General features: G+C 47.7%; 1 protein-coding gene across 4 annotated transcripts; it reads left to right on the plus strand.

Moving 5' to 3' along the window:
* Positions 1-205: 205 nt before the first annotated feature.
* Positions 206-17,619, plus strand: ENTPD6 (ectonucleoside triphosphate diphosphohydrolase 6; the record flags this gene model as incomplete). 4 transcript variants are annotated; one of them, XM_084246707.1, is made up of 13 exons in its annotated part: positions 206-497; positions 1,896-1,972; positions 4,079-4,222; positions 5,334-5,409; positions 6,014-6,053; positions 6,892-6,976; positions 7,912-7,991; positions 8,734-8,798; positions 11,319-11,420; positions 14,739-14,879; positions 16,691-16,783; positions 17,276-17,388; positions 17,521-17,619. In XM_084246707.1, 13 exons carry the CDS (start codon positions 206-208, stop codon positions 17,617-17,619), a joined length of 1,407 nt encoding a protein of 468 aa, XP_084102833.1. The 4 variants fall into 4 exon arrangements, with proteins under 4 accessions (XP_084102833.1, XP_084102834.1, XP_084102835.1 ...); XM_084246708.1 differs by having other exon boundaries at positions 16,727-16,783; XM_084246709.1 differs by having other exon boundaries at positions 14,742-14,879; positions 16,727-16,783.
* Positions 17,620-21,939: the final 4,320 nt, after the last annotated feature.

The raw sequence follows: 21,939 nt of genomic DNA on the forward strand, positions 1-21,939 counted from the left end.
CTCCAGAATCATTTTGAGGATCAAATGAATCTTTTGATTCGGGAGCGGGGGGGTGGGAGGCAGAATGCAGACCATTTTCTGGTTGAACATTTTGCCCTTGAACACAGAGATCTCTGACATGGCCCCAAACCTCGTTGCCTAATATCTTTTCCCTGGTTCTGCCTTTCTACCAACAGCTGTGGCGCAGGCCTCCACAGACAAAGAAATGAGAAAAATACCAAATAATGGAAACCTCAAGATGACAAAGGTGGCGTACCCTCTGGGGCTGTTCGTCTGCCTGTTCATCTACGTAGCCTACATCAAGTGGCACTGGGCATCTGCCACCCAGGCCTTCTTCAGCATCACTGAAGCAGCCACAGGGGCCCGAAGGGTCCCACAGACCCGCAGTCCTCCCGGGACAGCTGCACGTGGTCATGAGGTCTTCTATGGTATCATGTTTGACGCGGGGAGCACTGGTACCCGAGTCCACATCTTCCAGTTCTCTCGGCATCCTGGAGGTACCCAAATCAGAAAGCCATTCCCTGCACTACTTTGTTCTTTATGTCTCAGAGCAGAGCGCACAGGGTCACTTTCCCTAAAAGACAGTGTCTTCTCAGGGTAGGGGCTGGACCCCTGCCTTGGACTCACCTGGAAGCTCATCAGAAATTCAGTTTCCCAGAGATACTGATTCAGGGTGTGGCTTGTGGCAGGAATCAAAATCTCCCAGGAGTTCCAGATTGTCCTTACTCACAGTAGCATCTGTCCCCTACCTAAGGGTAGCTGGGGCCTTGCATGGTATTTGATGGTCTGTTCCCCTCCCAGCATTTACTGACAGTTCAGATGACTGGAACCATGACTTAAACCAAAGATCACATTGGGACCCCACAGGTAGTGGGAGCCAGGAATCTAGGAAAGTCAGATAAAATTCTGGCAAAGAACCAGAAGCAGATTGACCTGGAGTTGGCCAGTGGAACTGGAAGCAAGGGGGCGACAACAACAGTGAACTCAGCAGTAAGGAGGGAACTGGTGCCTGAACCCCATCATCTCTGCTTCCCAGTTCGGGGACAAGGGCTCCAGGAGGAGGCAGGGTAGGGTGGGAGTTGGTCATCTTCACCTCCCCTGGAAGCCCCCAGTCACAGTCTCTCTCCTTGCTCTGCTTCTCTCTTTTCCAACACTGTTTTCCTCCTCCATAACCTTCCCTGGGACCTCTTCTGCGCAGCATCCCTTAGCCGTCATTGCCTCAGAACACTCTTCCTTGCCTGTGTTCGGCTCCCGATAATATAAAACCCTCAATACTTTTTTTTTTTTTAAGACAGCTGTTCTTTAGAACCCTATAATATAGCCTCACATAAGCAAGGAAATGATTTTCATATTTGTAGTTTGGAATCTTCTACTGTACCATTCTGTTGTTGACTCACCAAGAGTTACTATGTTAAAATTAACATGGTAAGTGAGTACAGTTTTTTATAAGTAAAGTAGATCTCAAAGTTGTTTTTTTTTTTAGAAAAAAGAAGGTAAAGTTCTCACCAAAACATGAGATATAATAGGTTATAATATAATCTGATTCTTCAGCTGAACTACGGATTCTTCAGTTGAAAAATATATACTTACAGGACTAATGACTAACTCAATGAAAAAACTTAATAAGAGGTACTTAAAACCTCAAGTCTTATCTAAATAAAATATAAAATGCTTCCCCATTCTGCATATCTGTTAAAAGATACTTATCCATTATAAAATTTCAAGCAAATCAGGAAAGAACAAAGAAGGTGGCCACCCTATCTCACCAATTTAGACAGTGATGGGTTCCTGTCACTCTGGGGTTGTTCTTTTTCAGATGTCTGTCTTTAAAAAGTGTAGCTAGTCATGGTTGTGTACATTCATAGTTTACCTATTTTAAAATGTTTTCCCTTTAGAAACGCCCACCTTGACCCATGAAACCTTCAAAGCACTGAAGCCAGGTCTTTCTGCTTATGCTGATGATGTTGAAAAGGTAATGACTTTCTCTTAGGTTTATTTGTTCCATCAAATTTATCTTCTAACTGAAGTTTATTAAAGCCAGCTCCCTTTCTCTTGAATGCATAGGCCATCTTCACAGAGCAAGGCCTCTCTGATGGTGCTGACCTGGGCTCTTCTGCTGTGTAGGATGGTCAGATGGAGGAAATTGGTACAGCACCTGAGGCTGAAGGAGGACCATTCCCCCCACACCCACAAGCCCCAGCTTCTCAGACCCCTCCCCAACCAGTGTGCATGTCACCCACAATCTTGGCACCATTCAAAAATACAAACACTACAAACTTACAAAAAGTGTTACTTGAAATTTTAATTTTTTTGTTTCAGTTCCTCTGATTAAAGACAACAAAAATTGACTAAAACAAAAAAATAAAGTGTATTAAGCAAAATCTACAAAAAACAAGTAAGTGTAAAAACAATTCAAACTGTCAAATAATGACTTTTGTAAGTCTGTAGCATTAATACTTAAATCCTTAAAGCTTACAACTGCACTTAATTCAGATAGCTGTATTTCCGCTAAGGCACTCATGAAACTTACTAATATAGTTGTTAAGTTCCTTCTGGTTCTGCATGTCTTAAATCAAAAGCTAACATACACCTGAAACTAACAGATATGTCAGTTATACTCCAATTAGAAAACAAAAAGCAAATACGTGATTCTTGCCCACAGATGCATCCTGATCTCAATGTAATCACAGCCTTGCTTTCCTGTAGCTTGATTAAAGAAAAATCAAAATTAGTGATCCTAGAGTGACCATAAAGGTAGACCTGTTTATTAGAGATATCCTTAGAATAAACTGTTAGGATATTTTAAATCTTATTTGTTTGAGTAGGCAATACACAATCAAGTGGGACAAGTTTCACAGCCTCCCAGGGTGAACCGAGAAATCTGCCTCCCTCTCCAACCTTCTCCAGGAAGACCAGAGTCCTGGTTTCTTACATATCCTTCCAGAATGAGTTTATGTGTGCATGAGCAAATGCAACTGTATTCTTCTCCCTTCTTTACTTTCCATATGCATAGAGTGTATGCACTTTGCTTTTGTTGCTAAAAAGTATCACTTGGAAACCCATTTGCTATCAAGATGTGAAGAGCTTTCTTGATTTCCTGGGAGAATGGTATTGCATTGTATGGGTGCACATTGAATTTATAGAACCAGTCCCCTTCTGAAGTTTTTTTTTTTTTAAGATTTATTTATTTATTTATACAAGCACTGGGTACAGTCAGAAGCATGGGAGGGTGAGATAATTCACCAGAGCCAGAGCAGGGAGCAGAACAGGCAGACTGATGAAGTACACTGCTGAGAGGAGCAGCGGGCAGCAGGAGAGGTCTGCGCGCCATGTGGGACCCTCACCTGGTAGCTGGGGATCGAATTGGCGCTGCAGAGGCTGCGGGAAGCTTCACAACCCAGCACTCAACGGCTGTACCACCAGGGAGGCCCCTGGAGGTTATTCAGATAATGTTTGTCACCTTAGATGCACTTCCTTACCCACACATGCACAGGTGTTCTTGCAGGTGAATTCTTAGAATGGGATTTCCTAGTGAAAAGAATGTATGTTTCCCCTTGGACAGACATCACCAAACTGTCCCAGTGGCATTGTGCCTCTTGATATGCCCAGTGATACTTTGTCAAAGTTGTTTCCCTTCCCCAACCCTGCACTACCACAGGGCCTTATCCAACTTTTGAATCTTGAGTGTTCTGACGGGTAAAAAAGGCAGTTTTCATGAGGTTTTAGTGCTATAATGGACCCCAGAATTCATTCATGATATTCAGGGCAATTTCCACTCTTCTGAGGTCACTTGGTCAGGTTTGGCAATGGGGCTGGGAGGTGGTTCTAGTTGCTGGGTGGTATAGAACAGCGGGAGCCCCTCTGCATCCTCACCCACCTCACTCGGCTGCCAAGGGTATATCTTCTTGTGCACTTGCTCCACGCCCCAATGCCCACCTGTAACATTTGAGTTACTTTCCTGCTGATTTGGAAAGTTAGGAAAAAGTATAAATTAGTAAAACCAAAAGGGTGGGGGAGAATTTGTGGCCCTGCTTGACATGCTTTGCCCAATCTGACTTGACTTTTTCCTTGTTCACAGAGCACTCCAGGAATTCAGGAATTACTGGATGTTGCGAAACAAGACATTCCTTTTGACTTCTGGAAGGACACCCCATTAGTCCTCAAGGCCACAGCTGGTTTACGCCTGTTACCAGGAGAAAAAGCTCAGAAGTTACTGCAAAAGGTGATTTCCATTTCCCCCGAGGGCAGAGGGAAGGGGAAAGAAGGAGGGGAGGGGTGTGGCTTATGATAACTAAAAACAGCAAATATTCATCCAGTATCCAAGCAGTCAGACAGGATATGTAGACACTTCTTGGGGGAACCACATTGGAATTCTAACAGCATCACTTTTAGACGGAGGGATTATGAATGAATAATGTTTCTTCCAATGATATTGAAATGTTTTGTAGAATGAGACTGTTTTATAATAAGAACAACTTCATTTTGAAAATGCATTGTGCTTTTAAAGGGCTTCCTTCCACCCAAGGGCTTGCCATGTGTTAGAGAGCTTCTCTGGGAACTACCATCCTGGCTTAGTATGAGACTCAGATGTACCAATTGAAGAGAACCCTTGGCCTTCTTTCACCAGCTCTGGCTCTCCATTATAGGGTCTGTCCCCAGATCCCAGAGCACCCCTGCAGAGACTCTAGAATCTGTCTCTAATAATAGGCGCTTGCAGGGTTCTTATCAGACAAGTTAAGAGAACTATTCTAAGCACAAAGGTTCTTCTCCTCTTTACTGTTTCTACACTCTTTAGCTGCTAACTGATGGTGCATGACACATCTGTCAAGGTCCCTACCAAAAATGACCTTTACATGCTCACCTCAGATTTTAGGGATAAAGTGCAGTTGGAGTGTTGGGATACAAGTGCAAATACAGAGTACAAGTCTCTGTATTGAGACTTACTAAAAAATGGAGATGGAAACGTATCCATCTGTGCAGGGGTCAGGGCCAAGCTCTGCCATGTGCAGCTTCCCACCCACTTCATCCCCATCCTAAAGTAGAGCATGTTTGGGGGCCCAGCAGGCGCAGTGCATCCCACAGTTTTCCAGTCCAGAGCAAACTTAGGCTGGTCTCTCCCTGGCGGCATCCACCTGAGCTAGTTCAGGGAGTAGATTAACATGAAAACCCCCTGCTGAGGATTAGAGAAGTTTAAAGCAAAATGTGAGGTTGGCACTTACCAGCATCAACAGACACCTTCTCATGTTGTGTTGCTGCCTGCAAAAATTCTAGCATGACTGGGATCTAAGAGCTTAAATGCTAAAGGATAAAAACATGTCTGTCTCTACATTTAGGTGAAAGAAGTGTTTAAGGCATCGCCTTTCCTCGTGGGGGATGACTGTGTTTCCATCATGAATGGAACGGATGAAGGTAGAGTTGCCAGAAGCTCTGTGCATGGGCTGTGCGGCAAGGTGACAGGGCTGCTGCTAGTGCTTTTTCCTTGATGAGCACCATGGGTGCTCAGGGACCGAATGATGGGCCCTTCCAATTCACAATTTAACTGGTCTCAGAATATCTCAAAGACACAATCTCCTTTTGACCAACTTCAAACCTGTCTCAGATGTTTTTCAGAACAAATCACCCCACCTGCTGCCTTGTTTAGAGCAATGCTGTTGTGTTAACTCCAAGAAAGACCCTTAACAAGGTTCTTCACCCCTCATTTTAAATGTAACCTTAAGAGATGGTGGAGGGTAATGTTTGGTTCTCTTACCCGCCAAAGTTGATGATAACAGGAAGGAGAGATATGACTTTGGTAGTGTTCTGTTTTTTTAGTGTGGTGTCTGCTAGAAAAAAATAGTTCTAGAAAATGCTGGATGACTTCATAAGTAGCATTCATGTCTGTGGATGATCTGAGTGTCAAGGAAGCAGTGGTCCCTTCATGCTCCTGAAATATGAGAGCAATCATCTGAGTCACATGTGTTATGTTTGAAACTTCTCAAGTGCCTCAGACGCTCTTTGTCACCCTCTCTTGTAGGCGTTTCAGCGTGGATCACCATCAACTTCCTCACAGGTGCGTGCCCTTTCTCATAGAGATTGGCAATTCACAGATGCTGTTGTCAAGAGTAAGGGCATCATTTCTACCCTTCACAGTAACTCCTTGGCATTTCAAAATGTTGCTGGTGTTGGAATGATGGGAGTATCCATCTGGCTCATCAGGGTGAGCAGTGAATGTTAGGGAAGGGAGAGCTTCCTTGCTGCCTGGAGTGACAGTCACCCAGGAGCACCCAGCCCCTTCTTCCAGCGACATCCGCCAGTGCCCTGTCCTCTCACTCCTTAGAGAAGTCATGAATGAAACTAGTCTGGCCTTCAAATATTGAATGTGAACTGAGTGCTAGTCATCATGTGGTTGTATTCCTGTGCTTTGGGTAAAACAGGGAACAGAAACATCTGTTCTTGGAAACAGGCAGCAGGGAGATTTTTTTCCTTAGATTATTCTCTGTACATGTGGATTTTTGTCACTTTATTGTATTTATAGAAAAGAAGTGTATCTGACGTGTGTATGAAAAAAGAAGTTTCTTGGCAGAATTTGCCCATTGGGAGTAGGGGACCACATTAGGGGACAAATCAGGAGGGGGACATAGGAAATAGCAGAGAAGTCGGTAATGCCCTTCCTAGTAGGTGTGGTTGACCGGTATCTCTGCTCAAGGTCACTGTTGTTGTTCAGATTAAAACCACAGCTAGCAGAGCCTTTGTTCTTTTCTTTAAATATTTAGTGCATCCTTAAATGAGTATTTTTATACAGCTGCAGCTATACTTCTCTTTCCACTGAAGGACTTGGCTTCTAACCTCTCTTTGTTTTGCCTACTCTTCTCATCTTTTTATTGTGTGGTTTTTACTTTGCGCTCCAGGCAGTCTGAAAACCCCAGGAAGGAACAGTGTGGGCATGCTGGATTTGGGCGGAGGATCCACTCAAATCACCTTTCTTCCAAGAGTTGAGGTAACCCATCCCTGCCCACCTATCACAGTGCCTCCCACTCCAAGGCAACCTGCCTCATAGGGGGAGCTTATGGGGAGGCCCCACTGGCCTCTGAGTCAGTGAGGTCAGTTCGTTTCCTGAAGATCAGATTTATTCAGCTAATGCTTGTTTCTTTGATTTTAACTCTGCTTGGGAGGTGAGGAAATTTGTCTTCATGGTAGGGGGGCGGGGTGATAAATGACCTGGAACCCTTTGGAACAGAAAATATGAGGTGGGCCTGTAATTAGTCTGACTCACAGGGATGACAGAGCCTCAAACCTTCTCAGGACAGGGGCCTCCCTGGTGTCCTGGGGGTTAAGTCTCAGCCAGGAACTTACTCTGAGGCCTGAGTTCGATCCCCAGCCAGGATGCTAGCTCTCTCCTGTCTCACCCACTGCTCCCCTCAGCAGTGTATTTCAGTCAATCCACCTGTTCTATTCCCTGCTCTGTCTCTGGTGAATCCTCTCACCCCTGCACCTCTGGCCTACACCACAGTTCTTCTACTCAAAAATAAAAAAAGAAATTATAATTTAAGGAAAAATAAACCTCAGGACAGTTACTTAAGGAGATGAACATATTTTCAACAAGGAGTATCTGCTGCTTTTGAAAGAGTTCCCTCCTCACTCACCACTTTTTGTTAATTTTTCAGTTTTCAGCAGAAGAGCACTTAAATTTACTGGGGCATATTTGTCAAAATGGGTAAATGCTGCTCATGAGGAGGAAATCTTAGTTTCCATTCAGGATGGTTTTTTTCATGGCTTGTTCCATGCTCTTTCACAGCATGGGATTAAATGAAAAGTTCATTTAATTGAATACACCTGTGAATATAGCAGTTCTTTCAAATGAATTGAGCAAGTGAGGGACAATTTTCTAGAGGAGTCAACAGGAAAGAGTGTAACCCTCCTGTTCTTCCCCAGGGCACCCTTCAGACCTCCCCACCTGGCTACCTGGCATCACTCCAGATGTTTAACAGGACCTACAAGCTCTATTCCTACAGGTTTGTCAGTGGGAATCAGTGCGGGGAGAACTCAGCTAGCATCAGGTGGTCTCCCCCTTGCCTCTGGCTGCTGCTCATAGGGGACAGAGACCAGGCATTCAGTAGAGATGCCAGGTCCTCAAAACTCCCTGCTGTGGACCCACTTGGGGTAACCTTCTCTTCCTCACCCTCCATCTCCTCTTCCTATCCATTTCCCTCCTCTTCCCCCATATTTGTCCCCCTCCACCCACCCCACCCCCGCCCCACCATCTGCATCCTCCTCCCACCCATTGCTCCTTCCTCCCTTTTCCTCCTCCTTCCTTCATTTTCTAATTTACCTATCGTCCTTATTCTGCTCTGCTTTGGATGAGGTTTCCAAAATGTGGAAAAGCCCATGGATTGTGGAAGAATTTCCTGGGCCATGTGTTTGCTGTATGGTGCTTTCAGTAGATTCTTTCCATCAGGCATTGCGTAAGGATGAGGGTTCCCTGTTTCCTGCACTGTGCTGTCCGCAGCCCCTGGTCGAGCCATTATCAAGGAATAGGCCTTTGTTTGTTGAATTGACTAGCTGAATGCCCTCAACTCCACAAGGAAAGACTTCAAAAGAAGCAGAAGGAAACCTGCTAACTGCCCTGCCCAGGGCTCCTCCCTTCCCCACTTGTTTTGGATGCAGGCCAGATGAATGTACTGGCAGCATTATTGGGACAGCAGCCAGGACTTTTCCTGGCCGGCCAGCCGCTCACCCAGTATTTTCTTTCCACAGCTACCTGGGGCTCGGGTTGATGTCAGCTCGTCTGGCAATTCTAGGTGGCATAGAAGGGAAACCTGGTGAGTAGAATTTGGGGTGAGCACCCTCCTTGCTTAGCAGATGTGAAGAGGCTTCCGGGAGAGTGGCTGTTCCATCGTGGGGGAGGGACGCTTGCCCTCTCCTCTGTCATGGCAACTCACTGGCCTTCTGCTGTTGTGTGTGGAAGGGGGTGCCCCTGACCTTGTTGGTGGACACCCTGATGGGGATGGAGGATGTTTTACCTGTGTCTTAGACTTTTTTTAATAAGAAAAAGGTGCTACTGAAGTCACTTCTGAAACCTGAAGCTGGGCAATTTTAGGAACCCAAGAAACTGCAATCATCAGCTACATTTGGAGTCAACTTGTTTTTAAGGATTTAAAGAGAGAACCCAACTCTTCAGGATAGTCTGGCGGGAACACAAGGAGGTGGTTCTGGGCCTCTTGCTGTGGGGCTGAGGGAGCTTTTCTCTCATTCACAGTCAGTCTAATCTGTCTTCTCTTACTCTCTGAAAGAAATCATAAACATGAGCTTGGTCCTTCCTCCAGGCGTGGCATTTGATAGACATGAAGCCTATGTCTGGTTAGGTTATTAATAACCTAACCTATGTCTGGTTAGGTTATTAATGACACGTTTAGTTCTGAGCCTTCTCTGTGACTTCCTGGTAGACTGGCTGAGAAGAAGCCTGGCATTGGCCAACAGTATTGAAGAACTAGGAGATCTTAAGGGATAGCCTCATCCTGATTCTGGAGTGGGGAAGCACTGTCCAAGGATGGCATCAGCCTGTCTTTCCTGGTAGCATCATTCGGGGGCCCAAGGCTTCAACTTGTGCCTCTGCCGTAGATGTGTGTGTGAGCCACCTGTCTCCTCCACCTCACCCCTCCTTGAGGCCCTTCCCCTCAGCATCCTGCACTCTTCCCACCTCTGCCAGCCCAGCATACCACCTGCCTCTTCCAAAGGCCCTTCAGGCAGGATAGAATGTTCAGCTGAAACTAACTTGTCCACATACATCCTATTTCATTCATTTCTTTCAAATTCACTTTAACCTCATGATGATATTCGCTTCATGCAAACCAAAACACATTCATGTCTCAGAGACCCCTGTAACCCTTACTGGGGCAGCAGAACACCTTATTAGCTAATAAAAAGAAGGCAGGCTCCTGTGTTTGCCCTCCAGAGCTAACCTCAGGGTTCCATCAGCTCCCGTCCTCCCCCTACTCCCAGTAGGGAGGACTGCTAGCCTTCTCGGGCCATACAAAGTACCTAATTGGGACGTGGGGGTGGGGGCAGAGGGCATGCCACCAACCAAGAAGGGAGTGGAGTACCCCCTGCCCCAGAGGATATCTCCCTTTTGTGTACCCTTTGCACAGCAGTTTACCCAAAAAGAGTGAGTGATTGAGAAGAGCAGACAGCAAGTTGTTTACTATTGAGGTTCATGATTTCACTGACTTCAGAAGGTGGCACCTCTGTTGGGACCACTGGGGTCCAATTGTGGTGTCGATTGGGGTGCCTCAGCACTCCTCCACGTAGCTTCTCTTCCCACAGAGCAGCCTGCATTTGTCCCTGGTAGCTCAGGGGAAGGAGCACTGCCTGGAGTCATGACCTCCTGGCCTGAGCATTCATAGGTGAAAGCAGGTCCAGGCCAGAATCAAGGAGAGGGCAGGGGCCCACTTCTTGTGGGAGAACAGCATGCCTACTTGAGGTGGCATTGTGGGGCCAGCCTTGGAGACCAGCCATGAGGATTCTTTGCTACTGTGGGGCCCAGCTTTGGTGTTGTAGATCCACATGGATTCATGGTGTGGTGCACCTGGTGACCTGGACCTACCAGGTTACTCTGCAGCCTGAGCCATTTATAAAATCAGGTAATGCTGACTCTCCTCCTCTTAGGGTCATTGTGACAGTTGACTGAAAAATGCTCAGGCCAGTGCCTGGACACATGAGCTAAGAGTGGCCGTGTTTCCAGAGTAGAGAGGGTCTTGCTGCAGCGTCTGTGACAGAGAAAAGCTTTGCCTCCCTGGTTGACTTGGAACACTTCACCAGTTAGATCTCATGCGGCAAAAAAGAAGCATGTTCAATTTGCTGCAACATGGATGGCGCTGGAAGGGATCATGCTCAGCGAAATAAGCCAAAAAGAAAAAGAAAAATACCGGATGGTCTCACTCATAGCAGGAATCTAGAAAACTTAAATAAGGGACCAGGAAAATGAATAACTATAAGAAAGTGAAAATCAAAATCAACAAAAAACTATGAACCAGAGACACTTTTAGGGGGGCGGGGGCGGGAGGGGAGGGATTGGGGTCAGAATGGGGGGCTGCAATTGTATGGGGAATATAACAATAAAATTTATAAAAAAAAAAAAAAAAAAAAGAAAGTTAGTCAGCCATAAAAAAGAAAAAAAAAAAAAAAGAAGCATGTTGCCTTGAGCCTCTGACGCCTTCGTTACTATCCTGAAATACTCTCTGAACTGCAGGCCTGCCCCTCAGCAGAACCCGTGTGTCTCAGCTCCATGCATGCCATAATCCTCCAGTGGTAACATGCCTTTCTTTTTAATCTATTTACTTCAGCAAAGAATGGAAAGGAATTGGTCAGCCCTTGTTTGTCTCCCGGGTACAGAGGAGAGTGGGAACATGCTGAAATAACGTACAGAATTTCAGGACAGAAAGCAGGTACAGTAGATTTATTATTTACTGGTGATTCATAAGGCTTAAGAATGGCAGCTTGCCCTTACCCCAGTATTTTGCAAATACCTCAGAAGCAGGGAGACGATGTTCAAACCTCTTTTCTTTCCCAGACAGGCCTACAAAATGGAAAGAGAAGGAGCTCTGGGCACTTTGTCAGGGCTTTAGGGGGCCCTTGCCAGAGCACACTGGGAACTGCCAACTCCTGGAGGGTCTCTGCACACGGCCCCCTTGTCCATTGTCCAAGTTCTTTGTAAGAAAGCATTTGGCTGAATTGCCTAACTAGCCTCTAATGAGGGAGGATTTGAACATGCCACAGCTCTGAGACAAATGCCCAAATCCAGACTGTGCAGTAGCACCAAGGACCCATCTCTGGACATAGGAAGAGAGAGCGTCTCCTCTCAGGGAAGCACAGTGGGATTCCCTCAGGCTGCTGGCAAGGACAGAAGAGGAGAGGCGGCGAGGGCTCCCTTGGTTGTCACTGCACTGTGACAGGTCTCACCAGCCTGCCCCTCCCACCCCCTATGGTCTTTGTTGCTCTGTGCTCTTTTGGGTCTTTCTGAAGGACACATGGGCATGAGGTTTTTTTGCCTTCAGTGACAGCTATTTCTACTTATAACACTTCTAACACTAGATGCGGGGGGAGGGGGTTCTGCACACCAACCAATCCGATTCTCTTCCGACACAACTGTTCTCACACTAACTACCTGGATCTAGAGCAGACCCCACAAGTTAAAGGCCCTCCTCCACAAGATTCTCCGCAGCTTCAGCAGCTGCCAGTCTCAATCCTATACTTCTGATCAACTAAACTGTGGGCTCCCATACCCCCGCCCCCGATAATGTGCTAGAACAGCTCACAGAATGCCAGAAGACACTTGACTTACTGCGATAGGTTATTATAAAGGATACAACTCAAGATCAGCCAAATGGAAGAGAAGTATAGGAAAAGGTGTGGGAGGTGAGCAGAGTTTCCATGCCCTCCCAGGTGTGCTGCCTCCCTGCAACCCCACATGTTCACAGATCCAGAAGCTTCCCCAACCCTATTGTCTAGGGGTTTTTATGAAGGTTCCATTATGTAGGCATGGTTGAGTAAATCTTTGACCATTGGTGATTGGCTCACTCCCCTACACCTTCTTTGCCCAGGAAGGTAGGGGTAGAATTGAGAATTCCTCTAATTACATGATTGGTAACTGACAACCAGCCCCTATCCTGAAGCTTCGAGGAACCCACCAAGAGACACTTCATTAGCACAAACTCAGAGATGCTTGAGAAGAGTTACCATGAATAACATAACAAGAAGACTCTTCTCACCCTCATCACTCAAGATCACAAGGGTTTTAAAAGCTCAGTGTGCAGAACCAGGAACAAAAACAAACATATATATATATATATATATATATATATATATATATATTTTTTTTTTTTTTTAAGATTTATTTATTTATAGGAGAACTGGGGTACAGGCCAGATAAGCGGGAGGGTGAGAGGATTCACCAGACAGGGCGGGGAACAGAACAGGCAGACTCTTCTGATGTGGGGAGCAGCGGGCGAGATAGGAGAGGCCTGCCGCACCATGCGGGATTCTCGCCAGCCGCCTGGGATCGAACCTGCGCTACAGAGGATGCAGACAGCCCCACAGTGCGGCGCTCAACCGCCTGCACCACCAGGGAGGCCCAGTATATATTTCTTATTATGCAGTTACTGTGCAGTGATTCTGATTCAGTCAACCACTTGTGACATGCCATCTGGCAGAGCCTCCTGCAGTACTGGAGCAGAGCAGTCACAGTGCAGATCAGGTCCTTTCCCTCATGGGACTGACACTCCAGTGGGTGGAGCTGGGCAATGAAATGCAGGAGAAAGTGCTTTGAAGATAAATAAGTGGAAAAAAGGTACTGAGGGTGTAATTGTACCCTGGTGATATTTTATCGGAGTTTTTCAGAGAGCAGGCCTCGAGTGTGAGGACCCCAGACGGGCTCTTTCTCAGTTTTAGCTTTTGTCGAGAAAAGAATTCAACATGGAGACCGAAAGTGCAGAAAAGGAAGAGATTTATTCTTAGATAAGAGGAAGGACAGCAACGCTTTCCTACCAGAAGGGGATCCCAAGTGTGTGGCCACTCAGGTGACAAGAAGCAGGTGTTTATATGGGCAGGGTGAGCAAGGAGTTGGGGGTTGGCCATTGGGAATGTCCGCATGGTGTCTCTTGCTGATTAGCTGGGCCCTCAGTGATCTCCTAGGCTATTGAGGCCCACTGAGTTTTCCCACTTTACCCAGCTACCGCTGCAAAACCAGCTTTGGTCTGTTGCTGTTGTGTAGTTATGTTGGTGTTCTGGACATTCCATTTTTAATTGAATTGGGCTGGGGGTGGGGGTGTTGTTTCTCAGACTGATAAATGGACTTGGGGCACCCTGTTCCTAACTGGCTGCCTATATCCATTGAAGAACTTCCTTCTTCAATCTTTGAACCAAGACATGAAGAAATGGGGAATGAGCCATGTGGACCTAAGGCAGCATATGAGAAGGAGCAGCAGATACAAATACCTGAGGCAACTGCTGCTTCTAAAGAGCAAGAGGGGAGAGCCAGACTAGTCTGACAAGGGAGAGTACAGTTATGAGAGGGCTGCCTCATACCAGCCGTAAGTCTATGGAGAAACAAGTGGTGTCAGGCTCTGGCTCCTTGGAACCCAAGCACCTCTCCCAGTGTCTCACTTGCTGAGCTACTGCTGACCTGGCCAATGGCATAACCCTGTGGATCGCTTGGAGAACTGGCTCCCCACAGTTGCTGTTAGACAATGGAGCAGGTGTGCACTGTGGGCACATCCATGTCCATTAACCTCTGGTTATTGCCATTATCCTTCAAGCAGGGAGTTATGACCAACTTGCCAAACTGCCCATTGGGCTTGTTTCCTCATCTGTGACTTTCAGCCCCCAACTCTCAGGTGGCTCATGAGTCGGGGTAGGACATCACATGTTCAAAGCTCAACCAGGACTGGCAGAGGGCAAGTGCAGAATAAACAGTGCAAACTTGAACCCACTGACAGCTGCACAGGTCCATTCTCTCTGCGCTCATCTATGCGCTCAGAGTTTCTCTCCTTTGACCTGGACTGCCATGGATCTTAAAGGTTGCTAGTGATTGTGGACGTGTGTGGTGCTGGCGAGCACGTGAACTTGGAGTGGGATCTGCATAAGATCCCGGTCCTGCCTCATCCCAGGCAGGTCTTGTTCACATCACCGGGAAAAGGCCCCCAGGGCTGCGTGCCCAGATGCTCCAAGCCTGCTAACCCCCTGGCTTTGTGCCCTCCCTTTGCCAGCAGTGAACCTGCATGAGCTGTGTGCTGACAGAGTGTCAGAGGTCCTCCGAAATAAAGTGCACAGAACAGAAGAAGTGAAGAATGTGGATTTTTATGCATTTTCCTACTATTATGACCTGGCAGCAGCTGTTGGCCTTATAGGTAAGGAAGGCTCTGTTGGGCTTCAAGGAACCTTGGTTGTGAGTCCCTGACCCTTCTGGGCAGAGAGCCGTGGCAGAGCATGAGGAGGCATCCGCCACTGCTCAGACCCCTAGCAGTGTGTGCGTCTCCCCTGACTCTACACCATAGTGAGCTCACTCAGAGCAGAGATGAAACGAGGAGTCTGCCATGGCCGAGGGGTGATGAGACTCCTGAGAGGGTTGTGAAGTCATTTGTGTGGGTTGAGACCAAAATTATTTTAATGAAACATTAAGGATGGAGAAACAAGGGGTGTCAGGCTCTGGCTCCATGGAACCCAAGCGCCTCCCACAGTGTCTTGCTGAGCTACTGCCGACCTGGCCAGTGTGAAGGCCGCCGGTGAGTGGGTGCTCTGAGTGGGAGGGGACTTCTCTCACCCCGATTCAGGCTCCAGTTCCCTCTCTCTGGCACAAAGCAAGGTGCCTGGGGTGCCCCCCAGCAACTGGCCCTGCTGCTGCTTGGCCTACCAGGCTTAAGAGGTCTCCGCCAGCTCCCCAGAGCTAGAAAAGTGTGTCCCCACTGTGCTCTCCTAACCATGCTGCTAGTTGTGGACATCTATGTGCCCGCAGTCCCCCACACCCCCAATTGGCCCGGGCACCTGCTGTTCTGCCCTTTCAGGCTGGTTCCTGCCCAGCACCCTCTGGTCAATCCAGGGTGCCTCACTTTGTCTCAGGCTGCCTTTCCCCTCGGAGTTCAACATCATCTTGGGGTGACTCAGAATGCTGGGCTGAGATATTCTAACTCCTTGTTGGGATCATGCGTAACTGAAAGAAAGACTTGGGTCTGTTTTCAGCAATGGAACCCACCTTAGCATGGCATTTGCTGACTTAGCACACCCCCAAAGTCTCAGAAAAATTAGGAGATGTCCTTTTTCTTAGTACATTGAGCAGCTGCCTCATACCAGCCATAAGTCTATAGGACACCTTGGGGACCTTCTATTGAATATAGAGCTTTTGAGGTATGTTGATGAAACCAGTCGTCATTCTTGAGAGTTAGGGAACCCAGTACTTCATCCTTCCTCCCCTGGAATGACACAGAGGCCACATTCTTTGGGAGTATCCCAGGAAGCCTCTGCCCATTTGTTCTAAAACTCCACCGCCCACTCCTCACTTTTTTTTTTTTTAACAGAATTCTTTTTTTCACACTCAGGAAATTGAAATCAAAATACTGTTGCTGAGTTCAGGTCTCACAACTTTGGGAAACTTTTTTTTTTTTCTCTGTCTCTGCCTTTATTATTTTTTTTTTAAGATTTATTTATTTATACAAGCACTGGGTACAGTCAGAAGCACGGGAGGGTGAGAGAATTCACCAGAGCCAGAGCGGGGAGCAGAGCAGGCAGAAGGACCGAAGTACACTGCTGAGGGGAGCAGCGGGCGGCAGGAGAGGTCTGCAGCGCCATGTGGGACCCTCACCGGTGGCCGGGGATTGAACTGGCGCTGCAGAGGCTGCAGGCAGCTTCACAGCCCAGCGCTCAACCATTGTGCCACCAGGGGAGGCCCTGCCTTTATTTTTTAACATAAAAGTGTGCTCACTCTGTGGGATCCAGGAATCCTGGTGAAATTTCTCTGTGAGGCCCCTGGCCCTATCGACGCCCCCAATGCTGTATGGCCCTGCATGAAACACCTGTCCACCCTGAGCCAAATCTCAGAACTCACGAGCAGCGTACAGGGGACACACTGCCCTGTGACAGCCAGGCGGAAGCCCCTCCAGACACACAGCTTGTGCCAACTCTCAGGCTCCCCAGGGGCTGGCCTTGGGCCTGCAGTGGCATTAAGTCTCCTACAGGCTGGGTTCTTGGTTTCTGTCCTCAGATGCAGAGAAGGGAGGCAGCCTTGTCGTCGGAGACTTTGAGATTGCTGCAAAGTACGGTGAGTGGTGGATGCTTTGGCAAGGTGAGAAAGACCAGGACAGTGTGTATTTCTCACAGAAGACCTCCCTCTTGGCCCCCTCCCCAAAAGGCTTTTTTTTTTTTTTTTTTTTTAACTTTCTTGCCACTCTGGCCTTATCCTATAACGCTAGATGTCTGTGACTCTTCGGTAGGAAAAAGTACTTGAGCAAAAAGTTCAGGTCCTTTCTGGGAGAAGTGCCCAGGGTCATGGTGGCAGAGATGTGGCCTCTGAGACTGTAGCTTCCACCCTTGACATCGAGGCCAGGGGCACCAGTCCTCTTAGTTCTGGCAGCCAGAGCACAATTAGCAGCGAGGACCTGGGTATATCTCTTGGGAAGACAACATTAAAAGGGCACAGCCTACAGAGCCTGGAGGGTGCACCCTGATATAGGCAGAGTTAGTCTGCACTCCACATACCATCAGCCCCGGGAGTGAACCACCCAGATCCTCATTAGGAAACTCTCACCCACAGTGTGTCGCACAGCAGAGACCCGGCCACAGAGCAACCCCTTTGTGTGCATGGATCTCACCTACATCAGCTTGCTGCTCCAAGAATTTGGCTTTCCTGGGAACAAAGTGCTAAAGGTAAGGACTCGCCTTCTGGGGAGTCCCACCCCCATGCCCTTTATGGCATAAAGGACCAGGACACTGCTTCTGGTCCTGAGTACCTTCAGCATTCGAAGTGGTCCCCTCTGTTCCTCCCTTTGTCTTTTCTAGCTGACTCGAAAAATCAACAATGTTGAGACCAGCTGGGCTCTGGGGGCCATTTTTCATTACATTGATTCCCTGAACAGACAGAAGAGTCCAGCCTCATAGTGGCCAAGCTGCCCCAGTCATCCTCACAGAAGCAGTTCTGTCTCCATGAGAACAGGCCCCTTTGGGAGTCCTTGACATGGAGGGAGGAGGCCATAGGCCCAGACCCTCTTCCCTGTGGCCTTGCAGACCTACCCCTGGACTGGCAGAGTGTTAGAAGCCAGTGCAGGCCCAATGCCTTCTCCTGCCTGCCTTGGCCCCAGATGGGCAGGGAACCAGAGAGGGCAGAGGACACACACTGAGGCTGGAGCGATGCACTGCCCCCCATCTGCACATTGGGCAGCTGTGATGTGCATCCCGTGACAGGAGTCTTTCTGTCTCCCCCCATGTGGTCCCTCCACCAAGTGCAGACCTCCCCCTTCTCCCCACGATCAGTGTGGTGATTGTACAGCTGTCCTGGCAGTTCTCAGGGTGAGCCAAGTGGGAACCACCGTGCCCTCTGGGACAGTAAGTCAGTGGAAGGCCGTGAACTCTGTTCTTGAATGTTTGTCTCCTCCTCGGGTATGGACATGTGAAGTCATCCAGAGGAGGAACTGCTGTAAACTATTTGTGACTGTGCTGTGTGAGTGACGTCTGTTGTGTGGTGCTGAGTGCTTGTGTAGCAGCCACGTTCTGAGCCCCAGTGAATGTATCGCTGTCCTGAGCCATTTGCAGCCCAGCAGTGTAGGAAGACATAACCCCTGGGGTCAACCAGGGCTGCAGTCCCAGAACCTGCCCCCGGTGCCTGGGGCCACAGCTGATCCACCGGCAGCTCCCCAGGACACAGAACCTCATCCTGCATCTGCAGGCTCTGTGAGTCATGGGCCATGTGCTCAGGTGTGGGCCCAAAGTCCACAATCGTCTCTGCAGTGAATGTACAGTACACAGAGTAAGCTAAGCCTCATGTGTTCCTCTCAAAATAAAGGGTTTACGAAGTTTCAGTTTCTCTGATTTCTATGTGAGCAACAGTGACATATGTCCGCCCACCCCACCTCGGGAAGCAACTTTACTGAAGTGGGTTGACAGAGGTGCTGATACAGCTACGTCCTGTTCGTGTATCTCATGGGCAACATCAAAAGGACACATGAGACCACTGTCGGCCCTCCTGATGTCTCTTGGCAAAAACTGGCCCTATGGAGACCCAGTGCTCTGGCAGAGACCCTCATTTTCCAGCTGTCAGAACAGAGATCCCATGGGAGAGGGAGAGATACCTCCTCTGGGACCATGACTCAAGCATGTGCCAGTAAGACTATGGTCACCCGCCCTTCTTGAGTGGTGCTGGCGAGCAAGCACTGAGCCCCAGGTTTCAGTGTTCACCTGCCAAGAAGATCTGACTTTAACCTGGGACAGTTGGAAGGGGGTCACATGCAAAGTCTGGGCAGGCCCCTGTCCTCAATACTCAGCACTTAGAACCACCCCCCCCCACCTCTCTCAGCACCTGACCAGGGGAGCTTGGGGTCTAGCCCTTGATATAGGTCCTCAGCAGGACCATCCTGTTGGTGGCCCATGTGCAGAAGAGGGCAGTGAAGAGAAAAGGAGGGGCAATGCTTGCTGCCTCTTCTCCATGGGCAGAGGAACAGAGGGAGCCAGTGTAAGCCCTCTTGATAGTGAAGAAGCACTATGACCACAGGACCCTCAGGGGTGTCCTTCTCTTAGGGTGTCCCAATCTGGTCTGAGGAATGACCTTTATTACCCAACTCCAGAAGACCGGGGGAGACACCTAGGATGCAGCCTCTGACAGATGATTCAGCTCTTCTTTACCCAATTGTTTCTCTAAAACTTAAATCTGGGGCAGAGGTCTCAAGGTCAGTGTGTCACATGTGCAGGAAAGGTACTGTGACAGTAGGAAGATACTGTGACAGCAGGTGTCACAGTAGGAAAGGTACTACCCCCCAAATAAAAAGCACCTGAGAACTGAAGCTAAGAAGCTTTCACTGGACAAGGGCATGAAAACCTTGCTTCTCCCTGACACATCTGCCCACCCCTGCCTCATCTGGGTTTCCCCAAGTCCCTTTTCCTTCTATAAAATCTAATCATTTAAATATTTAAAGAACTCCGGAGGCAAGGAATCAAAGATGCATGAAGGTAGAAGCAAAAATTGATTTGTTCCCTTTATAGGTTAGTGAGCTCACTTCTGAAAAAGTGTAAACAACTGGAAGTTTCTCAAAATGTCACCAAGTAAGTCATGGAACATTTTGGGGCCCAGCAAAATATGCAAGTCATTTCACTCAAGTAATAAAGTAGGTTCTTGTTTAAAAAAATAGCTGCAGTTGCACATCCCAACACATTGTAAAAGATGCAAACTAGGGATCCCATGCAAAATTTGTCCCTCCCATGTGCGTGCCCCACCTCAAAGAAGATGTGCATCTGTCAACTCAGGTCTTCATTGCATCCCCACACCAATGCTGCCTACAAGTCCACAGCTGCCTATAAGTCCACACACCCATTCTCAGAACAGCCATCCTGTCATGGCTCCAAGTTGCTTCGGTCCTGGGGTACTTGTGTCATTCCCAAGGCTAGATGCCAGAACCCAAGGCATCAAGTTCCCAATCCCACATCCATGTGTGTGACCCATCCTGATGTTGCCGGATCCAAGCCAGAACCATTTTAAATTGTGTCCATATCGCTAGATTTCCCTTTACTCCACTGCCCTCCCAGCACAGCTATGATCCCAGGATTTGCTCTACCACGTGACAGGTAAGAGGTGGCAGCTGGCGGTTCCCCATGCACTGATCTATGATCTAATTCATCCTGTAAGTCCTAATTCATCCTGTAAGTCCGAGAGTGCTTCCTCTTCTGTGAAATATCTGTACATATCCCCTGCCAAATTGTCGATAAGATTGTTGTCAATCTTGCTGATTTTAGATTTTTATATATTAAGAAAATTAGTCATTGTTATGTGTTTGCAAATTGCCCCATTTTATTATTGCCTTTTGACTTTATGGTGGTTTTGTTAATGCACAATTTTACCACTTTTATGTATTTAACTTTGACATTTTAATACAATTTTTTTTCCTGGGTATCAAGTTTTGTCACAATTAGAAAGGCTTCCTTGCTGAGATCATTTTAAAAGTTAGCAAGTTTTTTTTTTTTTTTATGGTTTTAGTTTTTACATTACTTCAAGAATTAGCAGTACCTGATTTTTTTTAAAGATTTATTTATTTATTTATACAAGCACTGGGTACAGTCAGAAGAGCGGGAGGGCAAGAGAATTCACCAGAGCCAGAGAGGGGAGCAGAACAGGCAGAAGGACCGAAGAACACTGCTGAGGGGAGCAGTGGGTGTGGCAGGAGAGGTCTGCATGCCATGTGGAACCCTCGCCAGGGGTCGAACTGGTGCTGCAGAGGCTGCGGGCAGCTTCGCAGCCCAGCGCTCAACCACTGCGCCACCGGGGAGGCCCAGCAGTACCTGATTTTGAATACTCTTGGGCACAATAAATCACTGGTGCAGAATGGAGTTGATTTTTAGAACCATTTCAGAGTCAGTGATAAGCAAGAATCATATTCACATTGGATATCACCATTTTTTAATAGACTAAAGGCTGGCTCTACAGCAATGAGGCAATCCCAAAGGGAACTACAGAAGTATGCAGTCGTAGCAACCGTTAACAGTTGAGTGTGCAATTTCTGGGAAAATTATTTTAAAGTGACTTGTCTGGAGGCCATTGATGTGAGGAATGTTTGAAGTTATTGGGCTGTTCATCCTCATAAAGTTAAAAAAAAAATTTCTCTTGCTCTACTCACCCCTCCACTCTTCTCTCAGTACTGCATTCTGACAACCAACATGTGGGTTTATGCCAAGCAATTCTGGGACACCACCCTGCCATCCTGCAGTTTAACTCAATTCTGACATTACCTGAAGGTGGGTCAGGTCCTGCAGGGTAAGAGCTCAGTCCCACAAGATTGCCCTCACTCCGGATGCCCATTGCAAGTCAGGTTGTCACTTGTGCTTCTGACCAACCTGCTGTTAATCAGAGCTTCCCACAACCCCGGCTCAGGTTTGTTCATTTGCTATAGGGGCTCACAAAACTCAAGAAAACAGTTTACTTCCTAATATTGCCTGTTTATTACAAATTAATAGTCATGTGGAAGAGACATGTTGGGCATGTCAAAGTGGGGCGCTTCCCTGCCCTATAGGCATGCCACCCTCCTGGCACCTCCATGTGTTCACTGACCTGGAAGCTCTCCAAAACCAGCTGTGCGGGGTTTCTATGGAGGCTTCATTACTTAGGCTTCACCACTTAAATGACTGGTCACTGGTGATTATGTCAATCTCCACTGCGGGATCCTGAAGTTCCAACCCTCTCATTACAATTGAATCTCCTGGCAACCAGCCCCCGCACGG

The sequence above is a fragment of the Talpa europaea genome (assembly GCF_964194135.1).
Source record: "Talpa europaea genome assembly, chromosome: 11".
NCBI classification, from domain to species: Eukaryota; Metazoa; Chordata; class Mammalia; order Eulipotyphla; family Talpidae; genus Talpa; species Talpa europaea.